Consider the following 14,679-nt stretch of genomic DNA (forward strand, 5'->3'; position numbering starts at 1 on the left):
ATGTTCATCACAGTGGCTTGCGCAGAGGATCTGTCGGGGCTGAAGGAAGGGGAAATCTCCAGCCCCTCGTGGCCGGCTTCATACGCAGAGAATGCACACTGTCAGTACTCTCTGTCTGTGGAGCCCACCCTGGAGCTGGAGCTGCTCTTCAGCCAAGTGTTCGATGTGGAGCAGAGCCCTGATGGGCAGTGCATTGACACACTGAGGGTAGGTGTTCAGCTGAAATATAGAAATAACACATTTTCTCTTTACTGAGCAGCATACAAAGAGAGAGTTCAGAAAAATGTGTTGTAACCGTATTTAAGTCTCATTGTGTTAGTCATTTTTTTTTTTTTTTTCATGCAGCGATATTTGGATAAACTAGTAATCACATATAGAGAGGCGAAGTCCCGCCCATCTTCTTCCGACCCATGGGACCTTATTTCGGAAAAATTATGTATTGAAGTCAATGGGGAGAGAAAGATTATCTCTCGATCCCGTTTGAATTGTGCCACGAATTACACATATGATGTTTGTCAATCTTAAATAATAATTTCCATGTAAAAAAAGTCACAGTTTTTTCGTAAAACTGTTGAAATATAAGACTATGAAAAATACGCAACTAGAAAGACTACAAATCCCAGAATCCCGGTCCCGCATGCTGGCTCTTATGAACCGACTAACTCCCCTTGTGTGTATGTACAGCTCTCAACATGCCCAGACTTGGAGTGATTTTCACCTCTTTTAATACTTTCCGCCTCATTCTGAAAGAAAGAAGTGAAATGTGCCAACGTGACGGCCGTCTGGGTGTGTGGTGCGAGACGGGAGATGTAGGTCATTGAGCGGTTTCACACAAACAAATGTGTTACTTCACAGTTTTACGACACATTTTTTTTTTTTTTGACTTGCAAAATTATCTTTTAAATTGACAAACATCATATGTGTAATTCGTGGCTCAATTCAAACGGGATCGAGAGATAATCTTTCTCTCGCCATTGACTTCAATACATACTTTTTCCTAACTAAGGTCCCATGGAGGTCCACCGGAAAGGGAGGGACTTCGCCTCTCTATAAGAACTTTTTTAATGGTTTCCTCCTCACCTGAACAAATATGAAAACTCAATAATAGTTACATTTCTTTATTTAATTTTATTGTATTATACAAATATGAGCCAAACTAAAAAGGTCTTGAGTTGGCCCTTTTTTAAAAGTATGAGCAAAATGAAGTATGTATGAACTTCCACATGATTGTGACACTAGAACAGGTGTCCCAAACTACGCGGGCCGCATTTGGCCCCCGGGCCATTTTTTTATCGGCCCTCAGCTAATTCCAAAAGTATAATGAAATATGGCCCACAAATGAAACTAGTGCTTGTCTTGCTTGTACTTCTCAAATATATATGTAAACATGTATGACAATTCAAGTTGAAAACAATTTCTAACAGATCTAAGTTGATAAGAAAAAAGCCCAATAACTTATTTGTGTAACAATCTTGAAATACACATATATTTCCTCTTATTATAATCAATCTGAGGCTTCTGTTTTAAGGGATGAGCTGCTAATAAAATAAATGAAACCCTCTGGAGAGCTGTGATGGAGGCTGTTGGTTTTCTTAAAGCATTTTCAAGTATCAAGCATCATTTACCTACATTTGATTGATTTTGCTAACTTATAACTGAACTTATGAGGCAAAATACCTCTCCTCTAGCGAGCGGCCCAGCCCTTCGTATATTTTTCTGTATGTGGCCCTCGGTGAAAAAAGTGCACTAAAGTGAACTGTTCATAGACAGTCAGGTACATTGTGAGACATCACCTGTGTTGTTGTGTTCACAGATTGAGACTCACTCTGAGACTCTGGGGTCGTTCTGCGGCAACACGCCTCCCCCCTCTCCCTTTCTCACTCACTCTCATCGTGTTCAAATCCACTTCACCTCTGATGGCTACGGCACTAACAAAGGCTTCAGTCTGGCCTTCAGGACCAGAGGTACTGCATTCTCCTCACACGAGACACCATAGAGGGGTGCAGGGATCACATGTTTTTGTAGGCAAACTCTGAAGTTAGCATCACAAGGGTTCCCTCGCTAAAAAGCAATGGGATGTTTCCATTGGATTTCACAATATTACAGAACATAAGATCTGTTGAAAACAAACGTTATGATTCTAACGCGTTGTTTTCAGCACGATCCTTTCTACATATTTTATATTCATTAGGTCACGTCACCACCGCTAAGCTAAGGGTGGCTAATGTTTGGAGTGATGACGTTTAGTAGTCTCATTTAGACACTTTGATAGCAACTTTCATTTTAAGACGGGTCATTTTCAGACATTCACGAGAGGGACATTTACAGACGTCATTTACAGACGTTATTTCAGGCATCTAACCAAAGAGATGTTTAAAAAAAAACTTGAAAGACAGGGCAACCAGAAGTGGTAAAATGCTGACTAATATCCGTGTTTTAGGACTCATTACTGCACCACTCAATGGGAAGATTGTTTGTTATGAAGTTTGTTGGATCACAAAGTATCACAATTGCTCCTTTCACATGTTGATTACAGATAAGGTGTGTCCGGCGGTGGTGACCTCTGACTCCACTGTGACGCCTCAGCAGGCAGAGTATCGTCGGGGGGAAACAGTGACAGCAACTTGTGATCTAGGCTATGTCGCAAATACTGTGAGTGTACAGAACCTTTTTAATGTATTTTAAATGTGATGTATTTATGCCCCTGTTACGCTAATTATGTCATTCTTTTGCAAAATAGCAAGGCACCCAGGCCCTGATAACACAGTATGAGACGACATGCCAGGACATAGGCGAATGGACTCCCAATTACAAATGTGAACGTGAGTCTGACTATCGATTTCTTCTTATTTGGAGAATGTATCCTGATTTTTTTTTTTCTTTTTTCATACTGACACATTTTCTTCATTGGACCACATTTAGCTGTTGATTGCGGTTATCCTGAGATCCCAGAAGATGGCATCCTTCAGCTGGTGGAGTCGGATAACACCCAGACAAAGTACAAAGACCAGATCCAGTTCCACTGCAGCTCAAAGTACTACACACTGGAAGGAAATGGTAATTACATATATTTAGATTGTACACACATCCATTGTCTGATTGCTTACATAAAAGTGTTCTGGTTTTGTTGTTTCCCCAATCCTCTTTCTTCCATCTTTCAGACACGTACACCTGCAGCGCCAGTGGTGATTGGGCATCAGGGAGTGGCGAAACAGAGATGCCGAAATGCATTGAAGGTACGACTTTTAATATATATTTATGAATCGGGAATGAATCCTAAAACCCATTTAAGCATTTTACCACTTCTTCTGGTGATTGCATTAGCGGTTAAACAATCATAAAAGTCGTGTTCATATGTGGAGTTTATCCTGCTTAACAAAATGTGTAAGTATCATAAACTTTTGTTTGCCACAGATCTTATTTTCTGCTATATTCCAAAACCCAAATTCTTAAATCCCTCTGCTTTTGGTGGAGGGAGCGCTTTGCGATGCTAACTTCCAGGTCGTCCTTGAAAAAAATGATATTCCTACACCGCGCTATTCGTTACATTTTTGAATTATATGAATCTATTGATGACATTTTGTGTATTACAGTGTGCGGGAAGCTTGACAGACACATACCAAGTGCCGGCAGAATTGTTGGAGGTCAGGATGCAATCCTGGGAGAGATACCTTGGCAGCTTCTGATTATAGGTCGGGGCAGAGGAGGAGCGACTCTGATCAGTGACCGATGGGCTGTCACAGCAGCTCATGTGGTGGAAGGGAGGAAGGTAGAAGCTACCCGTGTGTACGGTGGACTGGTAGAAGGAGGAACAAAAGTTATATTGCCTCAAGGAGTTCTCTTGGACATTGAGAGGATCTTCATTCATCCCAACTACATCCAGGGCATGGCGGACCGCAACAATTTCGACCATGATATTGCTCTTATCAGATTCTCTTCCAGGGTGAATTTGGGCCCAAACCTCCTTCCCGTCTGTCTGCCGAAGTCTAACAGGGGCTTGGTGCACGGTGAACATGGCACGGTGTCAGGCTGGGGGGGGACGGAGACTGCAGCCATTTCTCAAAGCCTGAAATACGCTCATATTAAAGTCTACTCCTCTACAGTGTGTCAAAATACACCGAAAACTCCCAAATCCATGGCTGATGGGATAACTCCCAAAACCATGATGTTCACCCGTAACATGTTCTGTGCTGGATCTGATACAGCGGACAGCTGCAGGAGGGACAGCGGGGGTCCGCTGGTGATGCCCATGGTGTATGAAGGCAATGAGCCCTACTATCTGACCGGCATTGTGTCCTGGGGAGCCAGCTGTCGTCAGAAGCAGTTCAAGGGTTATTATGTCAAGGTGGAGAATTATGTAGCCTGGGTTAAGGAGACAATAGATTCAGTCGAACAATCCTAGAAAGAGACGGAAGAGGGAGAGAATACTTTTTACTAACCTTTATATCGTTATAATCAAAGACTGATTCAGATCTTAGAATAGACTATACTATTGTAATGACGTACCTACATTAATAACATTAAGCATGATCTTCTTACTATACTTTTGTATTAAACACATCTGCAAATATACTGCAGAGAGTGTGGGCTTTAACCCACTTCATAACACGATGTATCTTTGTCTTTTAATCAGCGTATACACACTGTCTGTAACTTGACATCCATTCCCTGGAATACTTCATTATTTCACGATTGAACTGTAAATCAAAATGTTTTTGAGCGCTGTGTGTTTCACTGATACTGAAGTGCTCTCACATGACAAACAATAAAGTTCATAACTCATGTTGTTGCTCTCCTGTTTACATTTTTTATTTCTATCATAAAGACATTCATTCAATGTTCATAGACAACCACAAACCAAATGTCATGTTTCTCTAATTTGATGTGTTTGTTTGTTTCAAAGTATATTATTAACATGATTGTCTTTGACCAGATGATAGTGTTTGACTAACCTCTAAATGAAACGCCTCGCTTCTGTGTTTGAAGACGCTGAAAAAGACTAACAGCCCCCTCTAGTGATGGATTCAGGTCTGATGAGGAATTAACATATTGGACCTGAAAGCTACAATTATAATCAGTGTAGTTTTTCTCAATAGATAATAATGTATAGTTCAAAAGATCTTCCTAATTGTCTATTTCAAATGAACTATCCCCCGCATCGACCCCGTTTTCTACATTTTTTAAACCACGAGTTGTTTCGATTTTGCCAAAACAAACAAGGCTTATTCCTGGCATTAACGCAGAGAGTTGCTAAACACAGCAAACGACGGACATTAATGTTTCACTTGAATGTGAGACGTTTCCCCAAACAGCAGAGGATCATTTCACTCACGGATAAATCCTTAAATCCTTAAATCCTTAAATCCAGCGATGGCGTGGACTTCCTGTATCGTCTTGTAAGTTTGGATTTAGTTTTCAACCCATTTTTATGTTTCATTGTAATTGTTTTTGTCATTAATGTCTAGGTTGATTCCAAAATTAACTTTGATTACCATATGTCATTATGGAACTGCTTTTTTCATTACCTTGTGTTTTATTCTGTACAACCAATATTACAGATAAGCATTTTATAGGTTGTCAGCCTTTCAGTATGTCACATATTAAAGACTTGACAATATACGCTTGCCACAGTTGTGTTGATTGTGTCACTTTGTTTACTCTTTTCTCTCTGTTTGCGTTAACTTTGGACCAGCGGTTCAGATGATAACTAACTTGATTTAACTCTGTTTGCACTTCATCCAGGTTCCTGTCAGTGTGTGTGTGTGGGGGCCGGCGGCTGCCAGACCCCGAGCCTGCGATGCACGGGGGGGTCCAGTCCCCCCTCTACCCCCAGCCGTACCCCCCCAACCTGCAGCAGCAGTGGGACCTCAGCGTGCCAGAGGGATATCGCATCACACTCACCTTCACACACCTGGACATCGAGGCTACTGCAGGCTGCTTCTACGACTCCCTCACAGTCAGAGATATATTTATTCATTTGTTTATTACACATGGCAGTTATTTTAAAACAAAACATGTACAACTTTACAAAACATGCACACTTATACTGTTTTTTTTTATAGCGCATGGTGGAAAGGAGCAGGGAGAAGAACATCTTATTTTACCTGCCCCTTCTTACAAAACATTAAAGGAAATTACCATTTTAAAAAAGAAAAAAAAAAAAAAAAAAAAAAAATAATAAAAGCAATATTCTTTCAGTCACAGTCGCTTACAAATACTGAAACAAAACCCCTAATTACACTTTCTTGCTTACAGCCCTTTAAATCATTCGGCAAAGAATTCCACTTCTTTACGAAAACTACAGAGACACACATCTGCTTTAAAGTAGTGCGTGCAAACTGATGCTTAACATTTCATTTCCTCCTATGTTGCTCATCCTCTGAAATGTCCACCTGAGTTGTAGTGTTTGTAGTTTGACCAGTGCTGTGTAATGCAACTCAATACATTTACACATGTACTGTACTTTAGTACAATTTAGATTTACTTTACCTGAGTATTTTTCATTTGATGCTATTTTATAATTTGACTCCAATGCATTTCGAAAGCTACATTTATTTGACAGCTGTAGTTACTTACTTTAATAGACACATTAATGCATCAATAATCATAATCCAGTCATTTAATATTCATCATTCTGAAATGGGCAATAACACGAGTATATAGTATATTATATTTCAATGCCAATTTATCTGTTAAGTAAGAATTTTAAATCAGGACTTTTAATCTTTTTTTATAACAGTATTTCTTTACTATTTTAGTATTGCTAATTTTTCTTAAATAGTAAATCTGAGTACTTCATCCACAACTCAATGTGACTCAAGTGCCAGTTTGAAAAACCTGACTAAATATTGACAACAGTTTTTCTGCCAAAATGAACATACCTTTTCAAGTTCTGCTGATTTCCCAAAATGGGCATTAGAGTATCCCAGTATAATTAACTGCATGATGGGTAATGCAAAGTACCTCTGTGAGCCTCCTAGCAAAGCTCTCTGGTAAACGTTTCCTCCCATTTCCCATTTAATGGCGTCATTTAGATAATTAAACCACTTTCTGTTTTAAGCTCACTGCCAACCTATTCCCCGCATACTAATTTCCCCCCAAACAGATGTGAATGTGTTTGTTCTTTTTCCAATATACTAAACAACTAGTTTTACATGTGACAGTTCAGAATTTTAAACTCAAGATTTGCATATACTATCTCAAAATAGTTATACAAATCGGACAAATGAAGTGTGTTTCCAGTCATCAGATACAAACATTTAGCTCCGTTTTGCTCTCCGCTGACTCGACAGAAGATCTCCTGTGAGTCTTTCATTACAAGCAACCCCTTTCTTAATACACAGTCATTTCATCCATTTTTAATATGACAATGTTGATTATGGAAGCTTTAAGCAAAGAACTGTTTTCGAGATTTGAACTCTAAATCTAACTGAGACCACTCTTGACTTTGTCTCCTGGTTCGGTGACTCAACAGCAACACTGCAGTAGATTCAGCTGCGCGGTGTATTTGACATTATCTTTTCTTTCAGGTTTTCTACGATACAAAGATCCTCGGGAAGTTTTGTGGCCATGAGAACTCAGCTGATGGACATCACCCCGGCAACCAGCCCATCTTGTCTCCAGGCAACAGACTCAGCCTCGCGTTCCAGAGCGACGGCAACAACCCGGAGCGACGCCAGAACGTCGGCTTCTCCGCTCAGTACCAGGCAATAGGTAGCCTAGGAGCCTAATATGTTTGTTTTTGTTATATTATTTAGTTTAGATATATCTTGCAGTATTATTCTGGACACTTGGTAGTGGTATTTAGATGCACTGTAAGTCAAAATAGAGGCAAAGCAAAGGTAAAGGGGGCGCTCAAAGTTCTTAGCGGACCTACAGACCATACCACATCAATGCTACTACTTTCTAAATTGGTAAACATGGTACGTTCCTCTCTATAGTATCAGTATCTTCCCCAACACGTTGACTGTTGGTGATCAAACCACCTATCTTCTGGTTGTTGGACAACTCTACTTCCTACTAATTCACAGTCTGTGTATAACTACTTTCATAAACGACAAACTAAAGTGCATAAAACCACTGTAAAATATGATGGTTTGTGTCTGGGTAAGATCACTGTCTATTATTAGTGGCAAGTAGAAAAGAGGACATTGAAAACATCAAAATTGCCATTACAGGAAGCACACAAGGGGAACTTTGACTTGCAGCAGAGCACAATAAACAACAACAGAAAACACAGAACAATACAACAATAAAATATAATGTATTATATCAATGGTAACTCTTCCACCACTGATCCTCATCCCTCTAACCCAGGGGTCTCAAACTCAAGGCCCGGGGTCCAAATCCGGCCCGCGACTTCATTTGATGTGGCCCCGCAAGAGCTTGCAAAGAATATAATACGTTTGTTATACGGTTACATGCAACTTTACAGAAGCAGGTTGCCCATAAACTACATGTCCCACAATGCATCTCGTTTTGTGACATGCGCACTGAAGAGACTTGCAATTATTTGCCCTGGACTTCTGCTTTCAAACTTAGTTAATTACGAAGTTATTATCCTATCCGATAATAATCCAATTCAGAGGCAATAATGTAATATAATACATTTTATATATTTATATTATATATTTATATAGTTACAAGCGGCCCTTTGAGTGCAACCTTTATGCGAATGTGGCCCGCGATGAAATTGAGTTTGACACCCCTGCTCTAACCCAACATGTCTTTTATCACCAGACATAGACGAGTGTTCTGATCCAGATCCTGAAGACGGCTCAGGTCCGCTCTGCTCTCAGATCTGCCTCAACACCCTCGGCTCGTACCTCTGCTCCTGTCACCACGGATACGAGCTGCGCTCAGACCAGCGCAACTGTGTGTGTGAGTGTTGAGTATACAGACGAACTGAGACGTTTTTATTCCCACTTTTCTGTGTCCATGAGCTTTAAGTCGTAAGAGGGAAACAACATGTACGCTGCAAACTAAATGTGACTCCTCCAGGTACATTTTTCTCCAGTCTGGGATTATTCTTTTCTGGTTATTTAGTTTTTATTGTTATCAGCCTTTGATCCAGATCTGCTACAGATGTTAATGGTTACTTCCTTAAGCCCATGCTACACCTTTTACCCAAGTTTAGGGTTAGTAGTTTTGCTGTACTGTCTTAAGTATATCTGCTTAAAGACAGACATACCGAGTGGAAATCATAACCTCCTTTGTGGAGTGAACAAACACTTTTATAAACATTAAATCTAAGTAAATATAGCGTTGTTAAAATCCAAACAAGGCGCAAACAACATGTTAAATTTCATGAATATGATTTGATGTAACGAGTTAGCTCAGCGGACGATTGAGCCACTGATGGTGAAGCATGAACAAAGCACCTGAACAAAACATTTAACATCAATCGTCTTCTTTTGATTTCCCAGTATCCTGCAGCGGCGGTATATTTGATGAGCCAGAGGGACACCTGTTCAGTCCAGGATATCCTGACCCCTCGCCTCATGCTCTGTCCTGTCAGTACGTTATTTCTGTAGAATCTGGCTTCACTGTCACTCTCAAGTTCACTGACAACTTCCACATTGAGAGCGTGGACACTGAGCAAGGAACAATCTGTCCCCATCACTGGTTGCAGGTAACGACGAGCAGCCTCCTTACATTTCATATGAATAACTTTGCTAAACAGATATAATAACTTAGCTGTGTCTATTTAAAAGGTGACCGTCCCAGACAAAGAGCCCTGGAAGCTGTGTGGAGGAAAGAGTCCAGGTCTGATAGTCACAAGCTCCAACAGCGTCCGGCTGGACTTCCACACTGACGGGGAAGGCCTGAGCAGAGGCTGGAGCCTGGACTACAGCACACACAGTGAGGGGGGGGGGGGGAGTGGGAGGAGAAATAAGCAATACAAGTGCTGCAGGGAGGATGTATTTTTGTAGGTGAACCCTGAAATTAGCATGGCCCTGGTTCCATCGACAAAAAGGCACATTTATTTTTCCATTCCATTTTGGACTATTGAGGAAAATAATCGGGATTGCAAACAAATAATTATGACTTTTGAAATGATTTAATTATTTCACGTTTTGTTGTGTGTCGTTTTGTTAACAAAAAAAAATTGTCCTTCCCCAGCTCACTCCCCCTCCATCTATAACAAAGTGCGCCGGTAAAAGCAACCGGATATAACCGCAAACGTCACCACCCTAAATCCAATAGACACACCCACCACCTATAGTGACTCAAAAAATGTGACGTAACAAACACAGAAAATACTTTACGTGTGGCTCCTACAGGTGTGTTCAGGGGTTTTCTGTTTCTCCTGTTACCACACACAACAGTGATACTGACACACAGCTGAACATCACTTCAAATTTGCCAGAAGTAACCCAACTTTTTTTTTTAATCACAGATTAAGCTTCAAATTTCAAGAGTGGGGTATTTACTTACTTATGTCGTAGCAAAACAAAAGTGAAAATATCTTTTAGCTTAAAGCTTGTTAAAGGTCTCCTATTATACTCTGTTTCATCAATATATGATAGGTCTCAGATACATACAAAACATGTCTCTGAAGTGTTTGGCTCAAAAAACACTTGGCCAAATCTGATTATCTCATTTCAGACAGATTTTTAAATAACCCTTAACACTCTGGGGACACATATTAATGTATAAAAGACAAGAAAAAGTGGATTTTGTATAATTGGTTAGGTTACCTTTAACCACAGACTTTCAGACATCTTGCCAAAAAAGACATGACCAATAGACTTTGGGATGAAGGAACTGGAAGTGCAACAATTCTCATGTCATGTCTGGGATTTAGGACTCATTCCTGCAGCACTCTTGATTAAGTGTGAACATATTATGCCAGAGGAACAGTGAAATGCATTTCCCTGCTTACTGTATATGCAGTAAATGATACATGTCTGCTTGATATCGTTTCCAGGAGTGGAGTGTCCATTTTCTGGTAGTGTGGATAATGGCCGAGTCACCCCCGACCTGAGCGAGTATTTGTACAGAGACTACATCTTTGTGCGCTGCGACCTAGGATTCAAACTCATGACGGTTAGATCAAACTTTTTTTTTGTTTCAATGGAGGGCACTTTTTTGTCATTTTGTGTTTTTATAAGTTCCCCTCTTTACTTTTTCAGGATGCTAAGGAGGTTGAAGGTTTCTCTACCATGTGTCAAAACAACGGACAGTGGCACCTTCCTCTCCCAGAATGCCACAGTACGTTACCTTTAATCTCCGTCAAAACATCCAATTGTACATACATGGAAACTGATTTTGGATTCAACCTTAAGTTTAGTGTTCTCAATCATTTCCTGTGTTCCTCCATATGAAGATGTCCTTGTTTTATTTATCCTGCAGTTCTTGATTGTGGAGAACCTGAAGCTCTGCTGAATGGAGGGGTGAACTTCCTGTCTGGATCTCAGAATCAGTACCTTTCTGTTGTTCAGTATCACTGTCATGAACCATTTTACTCTCTCCTTGGAGGCATGAATGGTGAGATATTGATGTGTAATATGCTATCATGTACAGCTTAAGACTTTCCCCACCATTCATACCAGCCATAGCCCTCAGTTAGCAGACTCGCATGAAACGTACATGGAACTGATAATGCACTTTGGAGGCAGATTGATTTCTTTACTGCTTTGCATCTTACCAATATTATGTATTTTGCTGTTAAAACTGATGAATTGACAACTGGAGGAATATTTTAGAGTGTGCCTATTGGTATCATTACAGGGATTACAGTTTACATAACTATCCACATGAACAGGTACCAACAGCTTCCGATTGAGTAGCATCTAACCGAGCTTTAAAAACATTTAGTGGCAACAGATTGCTCAGTTTCCATTTTAATTGCAGACTATTCCAGGACAGTGGAGCTGCGCATCTAAATGCTATTTTCCCTAAGACAGTCCTAGCAGTTGGCACATTTAATAAAACCACAGCATGCGATCTCAGGCAGTAGCCACTTACAATTCGCCGTGAGATCAGGGAGCACCTTAAACAGTAACCATAAAACAAGCTATAAAACATTTGGTCCATTGCAATACCTACACTACTAAAAGTTTTAATAAGCGAAAACAATTTTAGTATGTTTCAATACATGGAATACCAGGAAGTTCTACTGCAGCAGGTCGCATTTTGCAATATGCAACCAGGCATGCTTTTCTGGCTATTTTGACCCACGATCCTTTGCACAGCGGATATATGAGCAAAAGGATGAAAGTTTAAGTAGTAATGTAAAGAGTATATCCGACTTGTACACATACAGCATGCAACAGTCTGGACATGATGAGGGCTGCTGCAGTAAATAGGGAAAGTACAAAGTTACCATGCAGTCATTTAGAAGGCAGCCATTGTTTCACAGTCCTTTTTTAAAGCATCACTGATGGGTGTTGTTGCAGCTGTAGTAATCCAATAAAAGTGCCGTGAGGGACTAAACAAGAGAAAAACATTGTCTGACGCGCAAAAAAGCAGTCTTTCTACTGGTATGCGTTTGACCTTGTATTTGCAAACGAAACAAGCAAACATACAATTATTTCTAGTCCATATCCAGTGATTGCGTATGCAGTCAACAAAAATGTGTCCTTCCCCAGCTCACTCCCCCTCCATCTATAACAAAGTGCGCCGGTAAAAGCAACCGGATATAACCGCAAACGTCACCACCCTAAATCCAATAGACACGCCCACCACCTATAGTGACTCAAAAAACGTGACGTAACAAACACAGAAAATACTTTACAGTACGTGTGGCTCCTACAGGTGTGTTCAGGGGTTTTCTGTTTCTCCTGTTACCACACACAACAGTGATACTGACACACACTGGAGTACACTTCTACTCAACTCACTGATTTGTCTTTATGACCCTCTCTCTACTCTGCAGTGGTCTTCACCTGTGAGGCTGACAGAAGGTGGAGATCCAACAGCGATATTGTTGTCAGTCCAGCATGCATACCAGGTACTGCTTTTCATTACAAAATAAAAACCTACAACACTTAATCTTAGTTTGAATTTGAAGTGTGCACTTGTGTGAAACTTTGAACATATATATACCTCTCTTTTCCACTCAGTCTGTGGCCAGCCCACAAATCTCATCCATGGCTACCAGAGGATCATTGGAGGCGCTGAAGCTCCAGCCGATACCATCCCATGGCAGGTGCTCCTGAGTATAAATGGAGGAAGAGCAGGAGGCATGGTGATTGCAGACCGCTGGATCATGACTGCAGCTCATAACCTAATGTCTTATGGAAAGCCAGTAACAAACGACGGTGTACAGGTAAGTGTGCAGAGGTGGAAGGAGTACTTACAGTAGTTCTACCACAGGTGATATTACTTAAAAACAGTACATAGTTACTGTCCACCATTGTACTGTAGGTGGGGCACTGTGGGTGTTATCTTTATCCCCAAATGTAAATTAATTTCCTGTTATGCTGTCTATTTGCAGATTTTCATGGGACCCACTCATGTTACTCATGTGCTTGCTGCTTCACTCCACATTCACCCTGAATACAACAACCCCAACCACGTAAACTACAACCATGACATTGCCTTGATAAAAATGCAAGGCACAATCACATTCAACTCCTCCGTTATGCCCATATGTTTGCCAGCAGAGGATACCACATACACTTTTGGCGTGATGGGGTAAAGAAACAACTGGTTTTCATTTCAATATTCAATATAATCTATTTCTTTTGGATAATTTTTGATCCGCCTTATTTTATCTTGCTTTTGAAATGTCTTTTTGGTCCTTTGATGCACCAACATGCTTCCAAATTGGAGACTTTCTATTGATTACACTTTCATATATATTTTTTTCAGAATTGTGTCAGGATTTGGCATAACAATAAATGCCGACAACCAACGGGTTTTGACAGACAGATTGAAGTACGCGGAGGTCCCTATAGTGGAGCAGCAGAAATGCAACAGGTCCATCACTTTGGTGCAGAGCACTAGAGCCAATGTCCCAAGTCTGACAGGTAACATGTTCTGTGCTGGACTGGATAAAGGGGGGAATGACTCCTGCCAAGGGGACAGTGGGGGCCCGTACTCCATGTGGAAGGACAAACGTTTCTGGGCTATGGGGATTGTCAGCTGGGGGGTCGAGTGCGGGAAGAAGGGAACATATGGAGTCTATACCAGAGTCACAAATTACATAGATTGGATCAACAAAACCATGCATGAGAACTGAAATGCCCAGTAATTCAAAGACATCCACCATAAAATGACATTAAAAAAACAGCTAAATTTGCTTTTTACATAGTCTTTCTGAGGTGAAATATATGTATTGTCACAGGAAAGCTATAAAACAACATCATACAGTTGTCAAAACGATAAATAAAGTCAATAAAGACCTAAATGTGACTTTACATGTCAGTATCTCGTTTGTTTTTACAGATCTTCTCTCTGGTAAACATAACTCGATCACTTCCACATGCATTTAACCAACTTTGTATATGGTCCCTATCATACCATGCATGCCACTATTGTATATTATAAATTACTCAACTTCTGACTCTTCACAAACTCTGACTTTGTCCTCCTGGGGGTTAAATTCATTGCAGACCACAGGCCGTGTGTCATTAATGCTCCATTGAGACGTTTAGCCTTAAACAGCAGCTCCTCAGAGATCAACTAAGTGCAAACATGATGGTGTGGACCTGCTGTGTTATTATTTGGTAA

At 40.5% G+C, this 14,679-nt stretch overlaps 1 protein-coding gene across 1 annotated transcript in view; it reads left to right on the forward strand.

Annotated features, from left to right (window-relative positions):
- Positions 1-14,366, forward strand: part of LOC117494735 — a 17,139-nt gene extending 2,773 nt beyond the window's left edge. The window contains exons 5-24 of the mRNA XM_034145683.1: positions 14-207; positions 1,814-1,964; positions 2,537-2,652; positions 2,741-2,822; positions 2,923-3,057; positions 3,162-3,236; positions 3,594-4,400; positions 5,369-5,396; positions 5,743-5,956; positions 7,530-7,713; positions 8,740-8,880; positions 9,426-9,631; positions 9,714-9,861; positions 10,931-11,049; positions 11,136-11,214; positions 11,356-11,490; positions 12,881-12,955; positions 13,068-13,273; positions 13,442-13,641; positions 13,819-14,366. Of these exons, the coding sequence (XP_034001574.1) occupies positions 14-207; positions 1,814-1,964; positions 2,537-2,652; positions 2,741-2,822; positions 2,923-3,057; positions 3,162-3,236; positions 3,594-4,400; positions 5,369-5,396; positions 5,743-5,956; positions 7,530-7,713; positions 8,740-8,880; positions 9,426-9,631; positions 9,714-9,861; positions 10,931-11,049; positions 11,136-11,214; positions 11,356-11,490; positions 12,881-12,955; positions 13,068-13,273; positions 13,442-13,641; positions 13,819-14,188 (3,665 nt within the window). The 3' untranslated portion in view covers positions 14,189-14,366. The remainder of the gene's footprint in view (positions 1-13; positions 208-1,813; positions 1,965-2,536; positions 2,653-2,740; positions 2,823-2,922; positions 3,058-3,161; positions 3,237-3,593; positions 4,401-5,368; positions 5,397-5,742; positions 5,957-7,529; positions 7,714-8,739; positions 8,881-9,425; positions 9,632-9,713; positions 9,862-10,930; positions 11,050-11,135; positions 11,215-11,355; positions 11,491-12,880; positions 12,956-13,067; positions 13,274-13,441; positions 13,642-13,818) is intronic.
- The last annotated feature ends 313 nt before the right edge of the window (positions 14,367-14,679 follow it).

This window comes from Trematomus bernacchii, unplaced genomic scaffold, assembly GCF_902827165.1.
Source record: "Trematomus bernacchii unplaced genomic scaffold, fTreBer1.1, whole genome shotgun sequence".
Lineage (NCBI taxonomy): Eukaryota > Metazoa > Chordata > Actinopteri > Perciformes > Nototheniidae > Trematomus > Trematomus bernacchii.